The following is a 20,460-nucleotide window of genomic DNA, read 5'->3' as shown; positions in this document are numbered from 1 at the left end:
ACAGCCAGGGCTACACAGAGAAACCCTGTCTCAAAAACAAATAAATATTTTTAAATATGTTTTTTTAATCTTAAAAAAAAAAGTTTAGTTTATTCACACTGAGAAAGGCCCATCTCACCTCTCTTGATACCATCTCAGGCTGCTGTGCTGGGAACTTTTGGTATTAGCACCAAGTTTTGCACATCCTGGAAACTTACAATCATGGCAGATTGGTTTTGATGCTGCTGTCCTCCTCTGGGCTGGAGATAAATTTCAGTGAATTTCTGCTATCCTAAGGCTCTGCAGATAGGCAAACACTGTCTCTGAGTGACTCCTCAGCACTTTTAGCCCCTTTTCTGGTGAGGAAACTGAACTTTTACAACTTTTTAAACTATACTTTTACAATGGAAATGGAGACTTGGGAGCAGGTAATGCAGAGGGGGGTGGCCTGAGAATGGGAGACCCCATGCTTCCAACATGTAGTTCCTACTTACAGTGTGGCCACTTTGAGCAGAAGCTCACTCAGTATATTTTTTGGCAAAGAAACCTTGTTTAATAAGGAAGCATAGCTGGAGGCTGGAGAGATGTCTCAGCGGTTAAGAGCACTGGCTGTTCTTCCAGAGGTCCTAAGTTCAATACCCAGCAACCATACGGTGGCTCACAACTATCTATAATGAGATCTGGTGCCCTCTTCTGTCCTGCAGATGTACATGCACTCATATACATTAAATAAACAAATTGTTAAAGAAAAGAAAAAGAAAGCATAGCTGGGCTCAGTGGTGGAGTTCTTGTCTTGACTGCATCTAGGTTCAATATGCAAAAGAGGGGAGGGGAAGGGAAGGAGGGTGGGAGAAAAGGGAGGGAGAGAGGGAAGGGGCAGTGGGAGAGAGGGAAATGTCTTATCTTTGATCTAGATTTCTAATATGTGTATGTTATTTTCTAAGATGCCCAGTGTGTTGTGGATATTTATGTCAACTATGACTGTGACCTAAATGCTGCTAATATTTTCGAGCGTCTAGTAAATGACTTGTCCAAAATCGCTCAGGGAAGAAGTGGACATGAACTGGGGATGACACCTCTACAGGTAACAGCCCCAAGGTTGTCTTCAAATTTTACTCATTTCAACAAGCATCAGGGAGTGCTATCACATGCCGGCCCTGGGTCTGTGGCTGTACTAGGGAACAAAGGACACAGATACACAGCTTCTACTGACATGGAATGATGGTAAAGAAGTAAGATGTCAGGAGGTGACATGCTGCAGAGAGGAGATTGCCTGTGTTAAGGGCTTGTGCCCCCTAAAGTGCCCTTGGAGACAGGCAGTTCTAGGTCCCTGAGAGGCATGTGTGGAATCTTGGCGTCTAAGCTTTTCCTTGGAGTCTTTTCCTTGTGTCTTTAGGCTACGGGAGGATTTGTGCTGCATAAAACCTTGTGAGTCTAAATAGTGGCCTTTTGTTTTTTGTTTTTTTTTTTTTTGTTTTTTTTTTGAGTCAGGGTGTCTCTATGTAGCCCTGGCTGTCCTGGACCAGGCTGGCCTTGAATTTACAGAGATCTGCCTTCCTCTGCCTTCCAAGTGCTGAGATTAAATTCATACATCCAGCTTATGTTCATTTTTTAAAAAAGATTTATTTTATGTATATGAGTGCTCTATCTGCATGTATACCTTCATGCCAGAAGAGGGCATCAGATCCCAGTATAGATGGTTGTGAGCCACCGTGTGGTTACTGGGAATTGAACTCAGGACCTCTGGAAGAGCAGACATTGCCCTTAACTGCTGAGCCATCTCTCCAGCCCCTTGAGTTCATTTTTAAATATAAGAAATTGTATTTATGTGACAGGTGTGGTGGCACAAGCCTGTAATCCCAGCACCCAGAATGTTGAGGCTAGAGGTTCATACCTTCCAAGCAGGCCTGACCTATATATATATATATATTGAGCCACAGTTTAAATAAAATTAGTGTTCTTATTTATCTATAGTGTCTCTTAAAATGAAATACATTCATCAGTCTTTCGGGTAAAATGACTCGTGCTAAATAATTTATCTCTTTTTTTTTTTTCAGGATCACAGGTTAAGACTTTGTTATACTTGCTCTTATTTTTTTTGGGGGGTGGGGGAGATGTTTTAAGACAGAGTTTCCCTGTGTAGCCTTGCCTATTCTGGACTCACTTTGTAGACCAAGCTGACCTCCAACTCACAGCGATTTGCCTACCTCCCAGAATGCTGGGATCACAGGCATGCATCACCACACCCAGCACTTGCTGGTATTTTATTCCACAAGCAATGAGTGGAGCAATCTTTCCTTCCTTCTTTTCTTTCTTTCTTTTTTTTTTTTTTCCTTTTTGGTGTCCTATATCACACTCTGACTGTTTCTTTGAGGTAAGGTCACTCCCTCAACCTGGTGTTCTTATTTTCTTGGCTAGGCAGGCAGCCAGCATTTCCATCAAGCATCTTGTCTTGCCCCTCTGAAAGCCTCTTAAAGGGTTACAGGTGTGAGTTGGTCACCCAGCTTGTAAATGGGTGCGGAGGTCCAAACTCTGCTTCTCATGATTATATATAGCAAATACTCTTAATGACTGTACCATCTCACCAGCCCTAAACTTTCTTTTGAAAATGTGGTTAATGGGGCTGGGGAGATAGCTTTGGTGAAGTGCTTTTTTGAAAGCAGGAAGACCTGAAATTGATCCCCAGAGCTCATGTACAAAGCTGAACATGACACCATGGAGCTGGAACTCCAGTGTGCTTGAGAAGAAGACAGGCCCTGGAGTTTGCTGACCAGTTAGTCTAGCTTGATTAGTGACCTCCAGGCAATGTAAGAGGAGGTGAATGGCATTTCTGAGAATGACACCCAAATTGTTCTCTGGCATCCACAGGTATGCATACATGTATGCATTTATGCATGCACACAGAGACAATTTGTAAAAGGTACAGATAACCCTTTGCACTTAGGAAGTCACACTGGTCATAGTGTAATGCTTACAGTGAATGATACCATTAGGGATGTCTAAGCTCTTTGGTGTATCATAACAGTTTCCTGGATTTTGTCTGTAGTAGTACTGAGTGTTAGTGACTCCCTGGCAGCCTCACAGGACTGCCCAAGTACCCCAGAATGCCCATGGTTAAGTATGTTAAGGCTCTGTACTTTTGACTTTGGATCTCTAGGAGCTCAGTCTGAGGAAGAAAGGCTTGGAGTGTCTTGTGTCCATTCTCAAGTGCATGGTGGAATGGAGCAAGGACCTGTATGTGAATCCTAACCACCAGGCCAGCTTGGGTGAGTGAGAAATTTGAACAACTCCTCCCTTCAGATGCGGCTTTCTACTGTGGAAACTGTGCCTAACAACTGTGTTTCCTAAATACTTGTAGTTGCTGTAAAATTCATGCTTTTTTTTTTTAGACTTATTTGTTTATTATGTATACAATATTCTGTCTGCATGTTCACCTGCATGCCAGAAGAGGGCACTAGATCTTATTATAGATGGCTATGAGCTACCTTGTAGCTCATAGAATTGCACTCAGGACCTTTGGAAAAACAGCCAGTGCTCTTAACCTCTGAGCCATCTCTCCAGCCCAAATTTGTGCTTTTTAATACATGCAGAATGTTGGGGAGTTTAATTTGTCTTCCTGAAGCTGTGATATGGTACTCTGACAAAGCACTTAAGAGAGAAAGGTGGTGTTTTTGTTGTTTTTTTTTTTTTTGGACAGGATTTTCTCTGTGTATCCCTGGATAGCCCAGAACCAGCTCTGTAAACCAGGCTGGCCTCAAACTCAACAGGGATATGCCTGTCTGTGTCTCCTGAGTGCTGGGAAAAAGGCTTACACCACCCCCACTCAGCTAAGGTTTTTGATTATTATGTTTTTGTAGTCCTAAAGATTGAACCTAGAACCTACTGTATGCTAGCAAAGTGTTTTACCACTGAGCTACTCAGCCAAAGGATTTATTTTATTTTATTTTATTTTTAAGATATTATTTTTGTTTTCCATGTGTTTGTATGCCATATGTGTGTGGTGCCCAAGCAGGCCAGATCCCCTGAACTGGAGTAAGCTACTTGATGTAGGACTCAAACTTGGGCCCTCTGGAAGAGCAGTAAGTGCTCTTAGCTGCTGAGCCATCTCTCCAGTCCTTCACCACTCTCCTTATCCCTGTTTTTTAGATTTTAAAAAACTGTGTCTGTGTATGAGTATGTGCACATAAGTACAGGTGTCGTTGAAGGCCAGAAGAGGGCGTCAGATCCCTGGAGCTGTAGTTTCATGAGGAAGATACTGCAGGCTTCTCCTTCTGTGCTATGACCTGGCCCTGCCTAGGTCTTCATTCCTGACCTCATTCCTCCCACCACCCTGAGTCAGGCCTGGTTCAGGAGAATTTATCTGAATCTTCGTGTTCTCTTTTATTCATTTGTCCATGCTTGCACAACTCCCTAAATTATATAGAGTGATGGAAGTTTGGATTTTGGTAAGGCAAGTCCTGCTTATTTTAAGTGTCTTGGCTTTATATTTTTCTTCACTTGTGAATTTTAGTAGTAGTTGAGTTCTATGTAAAATAAATTCTGCATGAAGCTGGAAAGGATTTAAGTGATAGGCTTGGAACCTGTGCCTCTTTGGGTGCAAACCTGCTGCTGTGGTAGATGTGAGAGAAGGGCGCTGAAGCCAGAGCTTGCACAGCTACATCTGTTCCATCTGCTTAGTTGGTTTTGTTTGCTTTTATGTCACTGCAGGTCAGGAGAGGCTCCCAGATCAGGAAATGGGGGACGGAAAAGGCCTTGATATGTCAAGACGGTGCAGCGTGACATCAGTGGAGTCCACAGTGTCCTCAGGGACCCAGACAGCCATTCAGGATGACCCAGAGCAGTTTGAGGTCATCAAGCAACAGAAGGAAATCATTGAGCACGGCATTGAGCTGTGAGTGTGGCTGCTGTGCTATCTCTCAGGGCCTTTGACAAAGCTACATCTACTCTAGGACCTGGAGGCTGATTCCTGCAGGGAAAGTACTTGGGGGAGGGGACCATGTTCTCCCAGGCAGGGGGATGCATGCAAGTATTCGTGAGAGGAAGAAAGGAACTTTGTATGGAGAATTCTTTGTGTAACTCAGGATGCCTTGATTTCCTTTTCTGATAACAGAAAACAAGGCATAGTGCCTTATAATGGTAATCCCAGCCCTTGGGAGGCTGAGGTAGGAGAATGGCCTTGAGTTCAAAGCTAAATTCAGCTACATTGTAAACTCAGGGGGGAAAAAAAGCCACCAAAAAACAAAACAGGGGCTGGAGAGGTGGCTCATTGGTTAAGAACAATGGCTGGCTACTCTTCCAGAGGACCTGCTCTTTAGGTTCAGTGTTCAGAGGCATTCAGAGGAGGCTCACAACCATCTGTAACTATCATCTCAGAGGGTCTGATGCCTTCTTCTAGCCTCTGAGGGACATTACATGCATGTGGCTTGCAGATATACATGAAAGCAGAACAACCATACACATAAAGTAATAATAAATAATATCTCAAAAAAAATTACAGGACTAAGCAAACAAACAAAAAGCACCAGCTACCTGGAAGAAACCATTGTCTATTTCCTGAATGGAAAGCTCAGTGTTCACCACGTTTGCTTTACCCATGTCTAAATTTCTCTGAGCCATTTGTAATTTGTAGCCATCACCATACTTCAGCACACATGTTTGAAACTTAAGAATGCTCTCCACATCACCACGACACCATCATTGTGGTACTTCTCAGTCTTTGCTTCTCCCTAGTCCTCTAGCATGTCGTCTTCTGTGCTGTTTCTTTTGAATAACTAGCACTCTTCCTTATTTTGACAGTAGAAGCAAAGCACTTAGGCTTGTTCCTGTCTCACCATTCCTGGGAAGCTTTGTTTTCTCCATAGCAACTAAAGTTTTTGAGAACAAAAACTGCAAAGAGAACAGTGAACTTGAAAACATAAACTAAGTCTCACCCTTCCCCTGCCCACAGCCATTGCAGGCTTCCTATTTTATGCCATGAGTTAATCCTGCTTGGGCCTCCCTCCATGTCCTCATCTTCTGATAGCTCACTGGCTTACATGGCCTGTTTTTAGTCTCCTAGTACTCATCATGGTGAAGAGCTCTCCTTTTTTCTTTGTTCATTTTAGTCTCTCAGCCATGGGACACTATTTCCTCCTCAAAGAGGCCCCTATAACCACGCTGACTAAACATGCCTGATTTTCTGTCCTTATTCAATGTGTTTTCATGGCCCTTACCTATTTGTATTTGTACAGAAGAATCCCTCTGCCATGCAGGAACTGGCAAATTTTGGACTGGCCCATTAGTTAGCTTTGCCTCTTCTAACTAGAAAGCATAAAGTAAATATCTAGTACCTAAACAGAATATTTAACAAAGGATGGAAATGCCAGATGATAGTTTGAGGTGGTTATGATGTGTCTTCTAGACATCTGTGACCCAACTGTGATTTCAGAGGACTACAGCAGCATTAGCCATCACACATATGTGTTAGAGGAAGGGGGAGAGGGCAGAAAGAAAACAGCCCTTTAAGTCCCCTTACTCGGGGAGAGATGATTCAATAGTTAAGAGCACTGGCTGCTCTTCCAGAGGACCTGAGTTCAATTGCCAGCATCCACAAAAAGCAGCTCACAACTGCCTGTAACTCCAGTTCCAGGGGATCTAATAGATGCATGTGTAGGCAAAACACTAATGCACACGAAATAAAAATAAATTAATAATAATAAAAAAGAAGTCCCTTTACTTGCTACTGTCTCACCAGTGGCTTGAACTTTGTTTTACTACTGTCCTGTATTCCAGGTTTCCCAATTCAGTGCCCAGGGTTCCTTCACTGTTCAGGATGGGGAGAGTGGGCATGGGTGACAGGCAGCTAAGTCTAGAGTTTCAGGGTCAGAAATTAAGAGCACCAAGATATGGCAGTTCACTGTGGTATCAATACTCAGGAGGCTTAGACAGGAAGGTGTCCTTGAGTCCGAGGCCACGTTGGGTCATAGAGTGAGAACCATGTCTCAAAAAACAAAATACATGGTCAAGTGTAGTGACATATACCTTTAATCCCATTATTCCAGAGGCAGAGGCAGGTGGATTTCTATGAATTTGAAGCCATCCTAGGCTGCAAAGTGAGACTCTGTCTCAAAAAAAAGCCTAAAACAAAGCCAGAACAGGGCTGGTGAGGTGGCTCAGTGGGTAAAGGTGTCTGCTATCAAGCTTGAAGGAAAAAGGCTCTAAAGACTCAAGTTCTGCAGTTTGTCCTCTAATCCCCATTCTTGATTACATATGCACACATGTAAATAAATAAATAGAAAAGATTTGATGGTAGAATTTCAGAAAGATATAGAACATTTGGCTTATCATTAGCTAATGTGATGGCTTGTTCAAGGTGTCCTATAGCCATTTACCTTGAATGTTATCTTTCTCTCTGCTCCAGATTTTTAAGTAAGCCACCTGTGTTTTGTCTCCTCCTTGTACAGCTTCAACAAGAAGCCCAAGCGGGGTATCCAGTTTCTCCAAGAGCAAGGCATGCTGGGAGCAACCATAGAGGACATTGCCCAGTTTTTGCACCAGGAGGAGCGGCTGGATTCTGTAAGTTGGGGCTTGGCACCACATGTTGCTCTGAGGGCTGATGTGTGTCTCTCTGGCTTGCACCTCCAGCTTGCCTGGCCCTGAGTGTAGAATGCTCTGAACCCTGGCTCCTGCAACCTTGCTCTTCTCTGGCATCGTACAGCATTCCTTGATGAGAATGAGCTTGGCTTTGACTCGCAGTTGTTTGAGGGACAGTGTCAGAATCCAAAGTGGTCCTTGACTACTGGAAGCTTTTCTCTGGCTGAGTGTGTCTACTGTCCCTCCATATTTAAGCCTCGTGTTTCTGCTTTTCCTCTCTCTCTGATAGGCAGTTCTGCATATGGAAGCAGGGGCAATCTTTCCCTGTTTCCCAGCAGTCAGCTGCTGTGGGCACTTAGGGCCTTTGTATTTCAGTCACCACCACCAGCCCTATTCCACCCCATTAGTGCTTTTTGTTGCAGGCCATATTTGGCAGTTTCTAGATGTGAGTGCATATACATGTTTCAGACCCAAGTTGGCGAATTTCTGGGAGATAGCACGAGGTTCAACAAGGAGGTAATGTATGCCTATGTGGACCAACTGGACTTCTGTGAAAAAGAGTTCGTCTCAGCCCTAAGGACATTCCTGGAAGGCTTCCGCTTGCCTGGGGAAGCCCAGAAGATTGACCGGTTAATGGAGAAGTTTGCTGCACGATACATAGAATGTAACCAAGGGTGAGCACTGTGGCCACTACTTCTTCCTTTTTGCAGATGGTTATTTTGACTTGATGTTTGAATTTAAGTGTTGCAACTGCTGAGACACTAAAATGTCTGGTCACTCTGTGGCAGGCTCTGCTGAGCAGTATCCCACATAAGACTTTGCAGCAACATTATTTATATCTGAATACTATAGACAGTGAGGTTGGGAACCAGAAACGTTAAATAACTTTCTAAGTTCTCATGGCTAGCTGGGCATGCTGACACTGAAGGAGTAGAGGAAGATAAGTGAGAGGTGGAGGCAAGCCTGAGCTACCTTGTCTTAAACGAAAACAAGGGCTGGGATGTAGATCAGTAGTAGAGTACTTGCCTTAGATGCATAAGGCCTCAGGTTCAACCTCCAGCATTGAGGGGAGCAGGTTCCACAGCTAAGAGTAAAACCTGTGCGTTCACTCTAGAAAAGCAGCATTGAAGAAGGGTGGTGCTTCTTTAACTAATAGCTGGCGTGGTGTGGGATGCACTGCTTCTTTGATTACATGCTGATAAATAAGCTGTAGAAGTGGCTGTGTAACTTAATAAAACCTTCCAACAAGTACTTGGTTTTATCTTGGGTTTTTAAATTTTTATTGTGTGTGTGTGATAATGTGGAGGGGCATGTGAGCCACAATCTGGGTGTGGAGGTTAGAGGACAACTTTGGAACCAGTTTGATCCTACCTTTATGTGGTTTCTGGGAATTGAACTCAGGTCATTAAGGCAAATAATTTTACCTGCTGAGCCCTTTCACCAGCCCTAATCTTGGTTACTTAATAGTCCATTGCTGTTTTTATAGGAAATAGAGAAGTTTTGATCCTAACTGGGGTGATTAGAAGAAAGAGTGATGGAATGGAAGTGACATATAGCAGAAGTGAGGACTAATTGACGAAGGAAAAGAACTAGCTGGAGGGAGGAAAGCTTCATGGGGGAATCATGAGAACAAAATACAACGACAAGTATATACACAGAAGCTAAAAAGAAAGGGGCTAAGTGTTATTCAGTCCTCCTTGCATTCTTCAGGCTGAATCAGTGACAGGCTTGTTACACGTGGGAAACTGAGGCTCTGAAAGGTTGATTATCTAGTCCAAAATTAGTTAACTAATATATAGCCAAGTCAAAATGTCTGAGGAGTCATGGGCCCCCCCTCTGCATGTACAGCTGTGAGTATCTAACTGCACTGTGAACATGCTGGGGGAAGTGCTCAGGAAACACTTGGATGACAGTTTTGTCCTAGGTCCCAATCCTGCCAGATGGTCTGATTGGCAGAGGCAGCCTCTGGTTATTTGAACCTAACAGACAACTTGATATGAAGATGTGATGGCATGTTGCTAACTTTAAGTGTGCCCTCCAGAACCTGGAGACATCGCTCCATTACCCTAGTCAGTCGATTCAGGTCCTGTAGCTTTTGCTGTATTTCTTGGAATTTCTTTTCCTGGTGGAACAGTTTGTACAGACGAGTTTCCAGCTTCAGTTCACCTGTAATATAGCTTAGTGTCTATACAGTTCTGTCTTTCTTTCCTTACCTAAAATTAAAATGTTAAACCTTAAGCATATGCTTTAAAACAATGCAAATATCTTGCTTTGTATTTCGGCTATTAAGTGTCAAGTGGATAATAGAAACAGTAAATAACTAACAACCAAAAAGATTTTATGTGGTACCTCAGTGTCAGAGTTGATGCTCTAAAGTGGCATCCCAAGAGGCCCCTGGCATGTAAAGGGTAAGGAGCCATTCATCCCAGGATGGTCCATAGCAGGCCTGGTACTTGTGAGAGCATCTCCTGGCATCTTGTGCTGTTTTTGCCTGTACTCTTGGCCAGAATGCTCCTTGAGTCTTTTTTTGTTTTAATTACTTGAGGTTGCTTGGCTCAGAGAAGCCTATGCTCTGCTACATGGGCTTGCTTAGCTCCTTTTGCACACTGAACTGTTAACTCTTATTTGGTGATAATTTTTGTTGAGAAGACTCTACCCTGGCTCCATATCATATGGTGCAGCAGGGCTGCTTTTGGTGACCTGTGTCCCCACTAGTGCCCTTCTCTCTGGCTTTCATCACTGTAACCGTGCTTCTTATCTGGGTTCTTTCCTTCCAGGCAAACCCTGTTTGCTAGTGCTGACACTGCGTATGTCCTAGCGTATTCCATCATTATGCTAACTACAGATTTGCACAGCCCTCAGGTAAAATACCTCATCATTCATGTATTGTAGCCACAGACATGGCTGAATTTGTTTGGGCATTTCAGTGCTTTAATAAGGTTTTTTGTTGTTGTTGGTTTGGTTTGGTTTTTTAATTTCAGGTAAAGAACAAAATGACAAAAGAGCAATATATTAAAATGAATCGGGGTATCAATGATAGTAAAGACTTACCAGAGGAATATCTGTCCAGCATCTACGAAGAGATAGAAGGCAAGAAAATTGCAATGAAGGAGACAAAAGAGCACACAATTGCAACAAAATCCACCAAGCAGAGTAAGGCCTGCCTGCTGCATACTTGCCCATCAGTGCTAACTTTCATTAAAATATAATCAAATCATTTTCCCTTCCCTTATCTACTAATATCCCCTCCTGGGGGGACCCCCCACTCCCTCTCAGATTTATGGCCTCTTTTTCTTTAAATTGTTGTTGTTTCATATACATGTACATAAAAACATAAAATCAAATGTATAAATACAACCTGCTAAGGTGGTTTAGTATTGCTTGTAAGTAAATGATTTCAAGGCTGACCCCTCAGCCCTGGGGGAGATGAATTCTCACAGAGCAGTCCTTAGTTGCTTATAGTTCTTTGTCTAGGGGTGGGGCTCACCTCTGCCTTTTGAGTACATCAGAGAGTATGATTAAGTATGCTGCTGGTGGTAAATTTAATTTGCATATTTAAAAACCTGAATAGTAATGTGATTAAATTAATTATTATGATTATATGCTTATTTCATAATATGATTCTTGCTAGATTTGTAATTAGGAACAAGAAGGAATTTAAATGTATGATCTAAAAGCTAAATTATCCTCCCCAAAGTTCTCCACAAAACTTTGAACTCATGGTAATTGTGTCAGTTGCTGCTGGAACTCTCAGTGAGCCTCTGTGGTGCTGTCAGTCTCTGTTTGAGAAGCTCAGGTGCAGAGCCTGAGAGCACAGGCCCTAGAGCCTCACTCCTGGAGCCAAGCTGCAGCTTTACTTACAAGTCCCATTGCCATGGGCAGGGTTAAGGAAGCATTCCTAGCCATTCTGCCTCATCATCCCCATTACAAAAATGGTAATATTTGTAACCGGTTCACAAGCTGATTGGAAGATTTGTGACTTAATTGGGCTTTCAAGGCGGTTCCTGACACACACCAAGCACTGTGTATGTGTCTTATTTCTTTGAAGATGTAGCTAGTGAGAAGCAAAGGCGGCTGCTGTACAATGTGGAGATGGAACAGATGGCTAAAACAGCCAAAGCTCTGATGGAGGCTGTGAGCCATGCTAAAGCTCCATTTACCAGTGCCACACACTTGGACCATGTCCGGCCAATGTTCAAAGTGAGTATTCTAGGAAGTTAGCATGTTGCCAACCCTGATTCTGCATTTAGCTTGCTGTAAATGTCTGGAGAGATCACAGTAGGAGAAAATGGAGAGGAAAAACCAGGGTACTTCCATAGGAAGTCCCTTCTGCAAGTGCCACCAGTCATGAACTCTGCTGTCTCACTGTGTGGGTTGGAATCTTGGCTTTGCTACTTTGTAGCCATGTGTGTTGTTTTTAAACAAAACGTTTGATTTTACCAATGAAGACTTCTAGTGCTCAGAGAGGCAGAGAAAGCACCAACCTGACTTTCTCCTCATGTGGTTGTCCCAAAAGAAGGCCCTTTCCGGTACTGTCCGAAAAAACCCTCATACTCAGTGTCCCTTATTTCTACTTTCTATGCATCTCTGTATCTATCCTTCTGACTTCCTCTTAACTCTCTACGGTTTTTTCCCTATGTTCACTTCCTGTCAACTGGTTGCTTGCTCTGTCTTTTGACCTATGGTTTACTTTATTTAATTCTGTTTACAATATTCAAACAGAAAGCACTTGGATTAAAGGTGTGTGCTAGGGGTGAGCCATACCAAAACTAGAAACAGGTTTTTCCAGGGAACAACACAATTTAGAGGTTCACAGTGTCATCAAATATCCTGCAACATTTCCCTCTTTTTATCTAAATAAAAACAAAACATTTTACTTCTGACACAGTAAAACTGTTTACAATAATGAGGCTATATTTCTGCCAAGCTTTCCACAATGTCCAGCTTGTTTGTATTTGGCAGCTTTAGGGTTAAGTTTTTTTGAGTTCAAAGTTCTATAAAATGTCTGTGTCAGTCTCCTATGAGCCCAGCAATTTGAATGTCCTGAGTAGTTTGGAACCCGAAGCTGTTCTTTGGGTGGTGTTTGTGAGCTTAGTGGCAGTGCAGATTGGGTAGAACATGTTAGTCAAACTAAAGGGGTTTACTGTCTGCGCAGACCCTGACGGCAGAAGAGACACGGCGCAATTTTGTCCTAAAGATAGCGTTTCCAAGATCCAAGTGCATTTGTGGTTGTAGGCCCCATCGTGGAGACCTCAGATGTTACTGTTGGGAATGGTAACAGTTTATTGTAGAAAACGTAAATTTGTGTGTGAGGGAGGTTATCTGTTTTGTTTTGAGTCAGAATTGCTCTGTGTAGCCTTGGCTGTCTTACCAGCTTGGTAGACCAGGCTAGTCTCAAACTCACAGCAATCCACCTGCCTCTGCCTCCCTGAGAGCTAGGATCACAGGTATGTGACACCACTCCTGGCCAAAAACTTAAAACATTTTAAACGCTATATTCAGCAAATCTCCAAAAGGTTTGAGGACCACAATCTATTAAGTACAGCCAAGTTACACAAACTTTGTTCTTAGCTACGTGCTTCAGACTCAAAGCCAAAAACATGTACAGGAAGCTAAATGAAGCTTATTTCTTGAATTAGTACTCTCTATGACCACTAATATCACAGTAGAAAGTTTATATATACATAATAATTTTCTAGATTTTGAGATAATATTTGAACCTTAAGAAAAGTTTAAAATTTTAAAAATTAAGAGATTAGGGGCAATATAATAGTCCTTTATTTTCTCTTTTCCTCTGTTCCATACCGGGTGGCTCTTCTGATATGAGACAGATATTTTGGATTTTCATTAACAAGCATGCATGGGTTTAAAGAAGGAGAGAGCTGTGCTCCAACCCCAAAGCCAGCTTTAACTTTTAATTGAATTGAGACCACGTAAAGACCATTTGTCTGTAGAGGGCAGCAATACCGCTTGGCCATTTTACTCTTTTTCTTGGGACATTTTCTCTTGATGATCCATTTTTTTCTTCAGCTGTTTCACTTGTCTAGTGGTCTCCAGATTTCTTAGTTGGATGCTTTTACTCTCCTGGAAAGATAAAAGCAAAACCCTGCCCCAACCCTAACTCTGGGAGTTCCTTTTTTGGCAGGTTATATCTTTCCTAGGGCAAATTTTTTGTTTGTTTGTTTGTTTGTTTGGCAAGAGAAAAGGTATAATCTTTTAATTAAAATTTTAAAAAATTCTTTTGAAAATTTGAAACTGAATATCTTAATATGTGTGGATAAATATACCTGTATTCCCCTTTCTCTTTATATATAAATTCAAGATTTAAGTGTATTTATTTTTAGGTCACAAAGGACATTCACTTTGACTTTCAGCTTGCCTTTTGCAAGTGGCTTTTAAATTTAAATCACTGTAATTCTTACGTGCCAGCCTCTGCCTCCCAAGTGCTATGGGTTCTTATAATAGTTTTTTTTTTTTTTCATAAGGTTGTCCTGGTTTAATTTGGTTCTCCATTTCCCCTTATTTTTTTAGTGTTAGGTGTAAGTTTTTTGAATGTGTAATCTATCACTCCTGATTTATTCTGAACTTATTCCCTGGCAAATTTTAATATTCTAGCCTTAATTAAACATAATGCCAAATTGTCTACTATTTCATTATTTTCAGATGTTTTATCTGTTTTGCCTGTATGAACTTCCTTAAAATTTGATGTTCTTGCTAAGTCTTGCTAGATTTTGTCATTTCCAGTCATGCCTCCCATGACCAGATAGATATCTCTTTACCATTTTTCTGCCAGTTAGTGGTTTTCCATTTTGTTGACCATATAACTGTATCATTGTACCATGAATTGGAGAAGATAGAGATTTTGCTTTTGCTTTCCTAGTTGTTTGTCTTATAACCAATAGTGCTGCATAGGTTTTTGTGGTTCCTTCCTCAGTATTGGCCATTCCATTCCCTGGCTGCTTCTTTCCATTAGTTTTGGTTCCATGAATGGTTGATAAACCATCAGTAAACCATGCATTAGCTAAATGTTGTGACCATTCTGTTGGTCTCCACAGTTTAATAGGTGCTTCTTTTGGGAGAGGGATGAGTGGTTTAGGGGTGGGGATTATAGGCAATTGAGGTATCTTCTTAATGGAGGAAATACGCTACCATATCCTGGACACAAAGGAATTCAGATAGGTACCATTTCCACTGTAATACCTTTCCTTCCATGGCTAAGCCTAGGAAGGACTCTGCCTTTGAAGGAATCGAATCCATCAGTGTAAGGGATGCCCTTATGACCACTGGCAATGACTGAATATAAGGTTCTCCATAAAATGTTCAGACTTGTTTCTCAAAGAGAGAATATTTATTCTCTGTATATGGAAAGTGTTTGCAATAGAAGCCAACAGGCAAATGTTGGTGGACTCCTTTTTGCTTTATAAAGGGTCTCCAGTTGCCAATTCACCAATAAATATATCCATAATTAGATATTAGTTCAATACTGGTCAGATGTGCATTCACAAAGATGAGCTTAGCAGCAGTTGCAAAAGCTGCTCTTTGTCTGTGTCCTCATTGGAAATTAGCTGCCTTTCTAATAATGCTATAGAGGGTTTTCATAATGATCTGTAAATATAAATAATCTGTGGTTTCTAGTGTGCAGATATAACAATTCGGAGCTATATTCAGTTTTGTCCCTGGATGGTAAGATTAAAGGCATGCCCCACCACTACCACCTTGTTCACTATAACTCTAGAATTTAGAAAATAACAAATTAGCCGGGCATGGTGGCACACACCTGTGATCCCAGCACAGCACTCAGGGAGGCAGAGGCTAACAGATCTCTGTGAGTTTGAGACCAGCCTGGTCTACAAAGTGAGTCCAGGACAGCCAAGGCTACACAAAGAAAACCCTGTCTCAAAAAAAAAAAAGAAAAAGAAAAAGAAAAGAAAATAACTAATTTATAGAGCCCCACCTGTCTCTGCTGGGATGAAAGGCATGGGCTACCACTGCCCTGGTCAGATATTTTATCTTAGCTTCAAATCACTCCAACTCTTAGAGATTTAGAAAACAAGTGTGAACTGTAGTAGCCCCTGGATTTTACTTAAAACATTTTAGATCTCTTAATGGTATTTTTAATACCAAATAACAAAAACATCCTTTTTATTAAAAAGAAAACTTGGGGCTGGAGAGATGGCTCAGTGGTTAAGAGCACTGTCTGCTCTTCCAGAGGTCCTGAGTTCAATTCCCAGCAACCACATGGTGGCTTACAGCCCTCAACTGCTCTCTTCTAGCATGCAGGTGCACATGCAGATAGAGCAGTAATATAAATGCATAAAATAAACAAATAAAATATTAAAAAAAAAGAACAAAAAAAAAGAAAACTCAAGGACTGGGGGAGGGGCATGAGTGGGGAGAAAGGAGGAAGAGTGGGATTGGGCGGGGACAAAGGAGGAGGCTACAGTTGGGAAATAAATAAAACAAAGTAAATAAACTCATTAATTAATTAAAAAATAAATTATTTAAAAAAATTTTTTAAAAGAAGAAAACTCAAAAGCTAATGTTCAAGATGGTGTAGGCCATATGGCAATCTTCTAACATAGATTTAAGACACGTAGTTTAAGAACACCCATTTTTCATTTTATGTCAGTAAGACAAGTATGCCTTTGGTAAATTATCATTTGAAAATATTATTTTTATTTTTATATGCCTAATCAAATGAAAGACATTTAAAAGTCTTTATAAGTTAATTTGGATTGAATGACCAAGCTGTCTGATGAGCTATCACCTCTCCTTATTCAGGAGATCTCTCCCGTTTGAATCTAATCTTTATCAGTCTTGATGGTATCCATAGCTTTTCTCCTGTGGAAACAAAGGCAAAACCTCTTCCCCAACGTAACAAATATCCCAGTTTCCATTTTGAGGCCAACACTTCTTTAAAATATACAGGCTGATTTAATCCAGCAGTTTTTTCTACTATTCAGTGTCTCTCTGCAGCTGTTGTATCCAGTTTATGGACAACCTGACCTGTCTGTGGCTGTTCTTGATAATACCTTTTAATGTTTTTCTCAGAAACAAGAATGTTTCTGAGATTGGAGGACTTTTATTTTTATTTTTTTAAAGTATTTATTTATTTATTTATTTTATGTGCACTGGTGTTTTGCTTGCATTTATATCTGTGTGAGGATGCCTGAACTTGGAGTTACAGACAGGTGTGAGCTGTCATGTGGGTTCTGGGAATTGAACCCAGGTCCTCTGGAAGAGCAGTCAGTGCTCTTAACCACTGGGCCATCTCTCCAGCCCCGATTGGAGGACTTTTAATCTGTGTTTTCCATTGCTGCAACAAATCATGTCTCTATAAATTCATAGCTATATTAGCCATATAAGGCTTTAATTTTTCTATTTGTCCTTTTGGCCCTTTTGTATACTTGACCCATCTTGCACTTTGTTTTACCTTAGAAGCTGACTATTTACCTCCAGAAGAGGCCAATATGGATGTTACATCTGCTCCAATATCTACTAAACCTTCAATTTCAGTGCCATTTATTTGTATTTTCAGCTTAGGTCCCAGATCATTTGTAACAGTTTGCCAAAATACTTGTTTTGACACAGAGCCTCACTATATAGCCTTGACTGTCCTTGAACCTGTTACATAGACCAGGCTGACCTCTGTATCTCACAGAGATGCACATGCTTTTACTATGATTAAAGGCCTGTACTGTCGAGCACAGCTCACCTACATACTTTGTTCTGCAAAAACCAACTTTTTTTATGATTTATTTATTCATTATTTATAGTCTTCTGCCTGCAGGCACACATGCCTGCAGGCCAGAAGGGGGCACCAGATCTCATTATAGATGGTTCTGAGCCACCTTGTGGTTGACTGGGACTTGAACTCAGGACCTTTGGAAGAACAGCCAGCGCTCTTAACTTCTGAGGCAACTCTCCACCTCTCCAGCCCGCTGCATGCCAACCTCTGATTGTTTCTGGCTGTGTAGAGAACTGATTGTGTGGGACTAGTGAAGTGGTTCAGCATTGTGCACTGGCTGTTCCTGCAGAGGGCCAGGGCTCTGCTCTGGTTACATTCCATAGCTCCAGCTTCAGGGGTCTGTGACACTCTTGTTTTACCTCAGTGGTAGCCAGGCACAAATAGGACATACATGTAGACAAAACATTCATATACATAAAACAAATCTTCAAACCTCCTGATTATCAATCCCCATATACATTTAGCAGGGAAAGAGATCATCTTTGAATTACTAATGATGTCTGCTATACCTGTAAATATAAGTTGACTGTATATTTATAGTGCTGTATATTTATATTTATAGTATTGAATAGTACATTTATGGTGGTCATAGTTTATAAGCAGCTGTTTCATATTGTGAACGGACTAGACTGAGGTCAGTGTTACAGTGATCACAGCATCTTGGCTATTTCTGTAACTGGCATTGTATATATACTCTAAGTGCTCTTGCCATGCTGAAACTTAGTTTCTTGGCAGTTGGTGTGGACACCACTACTGGCAGCCTATAGCATTGGCCTGCAGAACTGTGATGACACAGAGGTGGCCTCCCTGTGTTTGGAAGGCATCAGGTGTGCAGTCCGCATCGCCTGCATCTTTGGAATGCAGGTAGGTAGAACTGAGTGGGTTTCCAGAGATACCATCATGTGTTTTTTTAAATTGTTAAAGCTTGGAAACTTCCAAGAGTTTCCAGTTGATGATGTTTATTTAGCAAACTACTTATTCATTCCCACTGAGAAACAACCCATGCCTTTATGCTAACAGTGGCTCCACTGGGGAGAATCCTGGAAATCTGGATTAAAACTAGGTACTGGGATAGCAATAATAAAACGGCCACTTCGTACACCTGCCACATTTACCTGCTCTGGCTGAGGGCATAACTGTCTAGTAAAAAGTGTGTGGTGTGATCAGCTGGCCAGAAGCCCTCAATTTTATCCTCAGCATTCCTACAATAGCTGCTGCTTTTTATAACCCATGTTTACTATGAGTTCCCTATCTCCCACCATGTTCTGGGGAAGTGGATGGTTGAATACAACATTGATGTGTCTATAAACCTTGTTTGAATCCTGAAACACTGAACAAATCAATGCAGTCTTTAAGCTGTTGTACAGTCACAAGGTTGGTGTCTTCTCCACACCTTGCTTCTAGGTCAGTAAGAATCTGCCCATTAGTTTGCTCAAAAAGCTTCAGTCTTCTGTCCCCATTCACTCTCTTACGTGTTAAGACCTGATGGTCTGAAGCTGGAAGTCAGGGTTTCAAAGCCCACTCTGGGATTTCTCCAGCCTGGTGGTGTTGGCCTCCAAATTCAAAGGCATAGCTTGTCTACTTACTTAACTGACCGTACAGGATTGTTGTAAATCTCAGCACTTATTTAACAGTCTTGGCATCCAGCAGAGAGATTAGAACACAGGACAGATAGACAGTGTATGATTGAGGTCACTGCAAAGAACTCATTCTCAAGTGTAGTTGTGCATAGGAAGCCTCAGGTAGTTCAGTGCTGGAACCATTCCAGCATGGGATGGCTAGAGTGCTGGTGAGCCAAAAGCCTACTGTGTACTTTCAGAAATAGCAGACAAGTACAGTGTGCCAGCCTGCCCCGTTAGTGGCCACACTGTGGGTAGAGTCATAGTGCTCTTTTGGGCTTCTCTTTCAGCTGGAACGAGATGCCTATGTTCAGGCTCTTGCTCGCTTCTCTCTGCTGACAGCCAGCTCCAGCATCACAGAAATGAAGCAGAAAAACATCGACACCATAAAGACGCTCATCACTGTGGCTCACACCGATGGCAACTACCTTGGCAACTCTTGGCATGAGGTATGCGTCTCTGCCTTTCCTCAGGATAACTGTAGACCTCTGACTCTTTTCATCTTCTGCTCAGTTCTATTAAGACTCCCTTTAGCTCCTGAATCTTAAAGCTGCCCACAAAGACAGAGCTTGTGCCCTCTTACACTGATGGTAGAGAACACATCAGCAAACACATAGCATGATGACAGACAGCAGTGAGCACAACTTGAGCTGGTGTTGGTGAGTGTGATCAGGAGAGTTTTAAGAAAGTCTTCTTGATAAGGGGAATACATGTGGTCACAGCTAAAGCTGGTGGGGACAAAGCATTCCAGACATAACAGAAATGCAAAGACCCCAGGGAAAGACAAGAGGTGGCAAGGTAGAGGAACAGAGCAGAAGCCAGGGAGACTATGTGCGGAGTCTGAGGAAGAGAGTGGATAGGGAGGTTGGGGAACTGGAACCAGGTCCAACCACATAGGTTGAGTGGCATGGGAAATAGAGCCCCGCTCCAAGCAGTGTTTTTCTTTGTTGTATACTCAATGAAGTTTGCAGATACACACACACAGGTATTTCTGATGTGTGTGTGTGTGACCCAACTGTACCAGTTCTGTTTATTGTTCACTTTTTTGTTGTTGTTGATGTTTGTTTTTGAGACAAGGTTTCTCTGTGTAGCTGTGGCCATGCTGGCCTCGAACTCAGAGATCCACCTGCCTCTGCCTCCTGAGTGCTGGTATTAAAGTCATGTGCCACCACTGCTCAGCTCTAAAGTTTATTCTTAGTGTAGAAAACTTCATGTTCCAGAAAACAGTAACTGTCTGAAGACTGTGGCATCCTCTTTCTGGCTGTAAAGCAAGGCTTCACTTCTCACATCTTCTTTTTTTAGATCTTGAAATGCATCAGCCAGCTGGAGCTTGCTCAGCTGATAGGAACTGGGGTGAAGACTCGATACCTGTCTGGCTCCGGGCGGGAAAGAGAAGGGAGCCTGAAGGGCCACACCTTGGCAGGAGAAGAATTCATGGGTCTTGGCCTCGGTAAGACAGCAGGCCCAGCTGGCCAGCAAAGACTCATAAGTTAACAGTGGTGAAGCTCGTCACATCCATTTTCCAATCGCATGTCTCTGAAT

The 20,460-nt window shown here is 42.0% G+C and overlaps 1 protein-coding gene across 1 annotated transcript in view; it reads left to right on the top strand.

The window, feature by feature from the left end:
* The window catches only part of Arfgef2 (ADP ribosylation factor guanine nucleotide exchange factor 2), an 88,993-nt gene that overhangs the window by 39,976 nt on the left and 28,557 nt on the right, over positions 1–20,460 (top strand). Inside the window, exons 12-22 of the mRNA XM_021637923.2 lie at positions 924–1,063; positions 3,137–3,245; positions 4,687–4,870; positions 7,422–7,533; positions 8,020–8,225; positions 10,329–10,413; positions 10,533–10,704; positions 11,600–11,751; positions 18,035–18,163; positions 19,209–19,367; positions 20,221–20,368. Coding sequence (XP_021493598.1) covers positions 924–1,063; positions 3,137–3,245; positions 4,687–4,870; positions 7,422–7,533; positions 8,020–8,225; positions 10,329–10,413; positions 10,533–10,704; positions 11,600–11,751; positions 18,035–18,163; positions 19,209–19,367; positions 20,221–20,368 — 1,596 coding nt within the window. The remainder of the gene's footprint in view (positions 1–923; positions 1,064–3,136; positions 3,246–4,686; positions 4,871–7,421; positions 7,534–8,019; positions 8,226–10,328; positions 10,414–10,532; positions 10,705–11,599; positions 11,752–18,034; positions 18,164–19,208; positions 19,368–20,220; positions 20,369–20,460) is intronic.

The sequence above is a fragment of the Meriones unguiculatus genome, chromosome 4, assembly GCF_030254825.1.
Source record: "Meriones unguiculatus strain TT.TT164.6M chromosome 4, Bangor_MerUng_6.1, whole genome shotgun sequence".
NCBI lineage: Eukaryota > Metazoa > Chordata > Mammalia > Rodentia > Muridae > Meriones > Meriones unguiculatus.
This window is presented reverse-complemented; position numbering and strand designations above follow the sequence as displayed.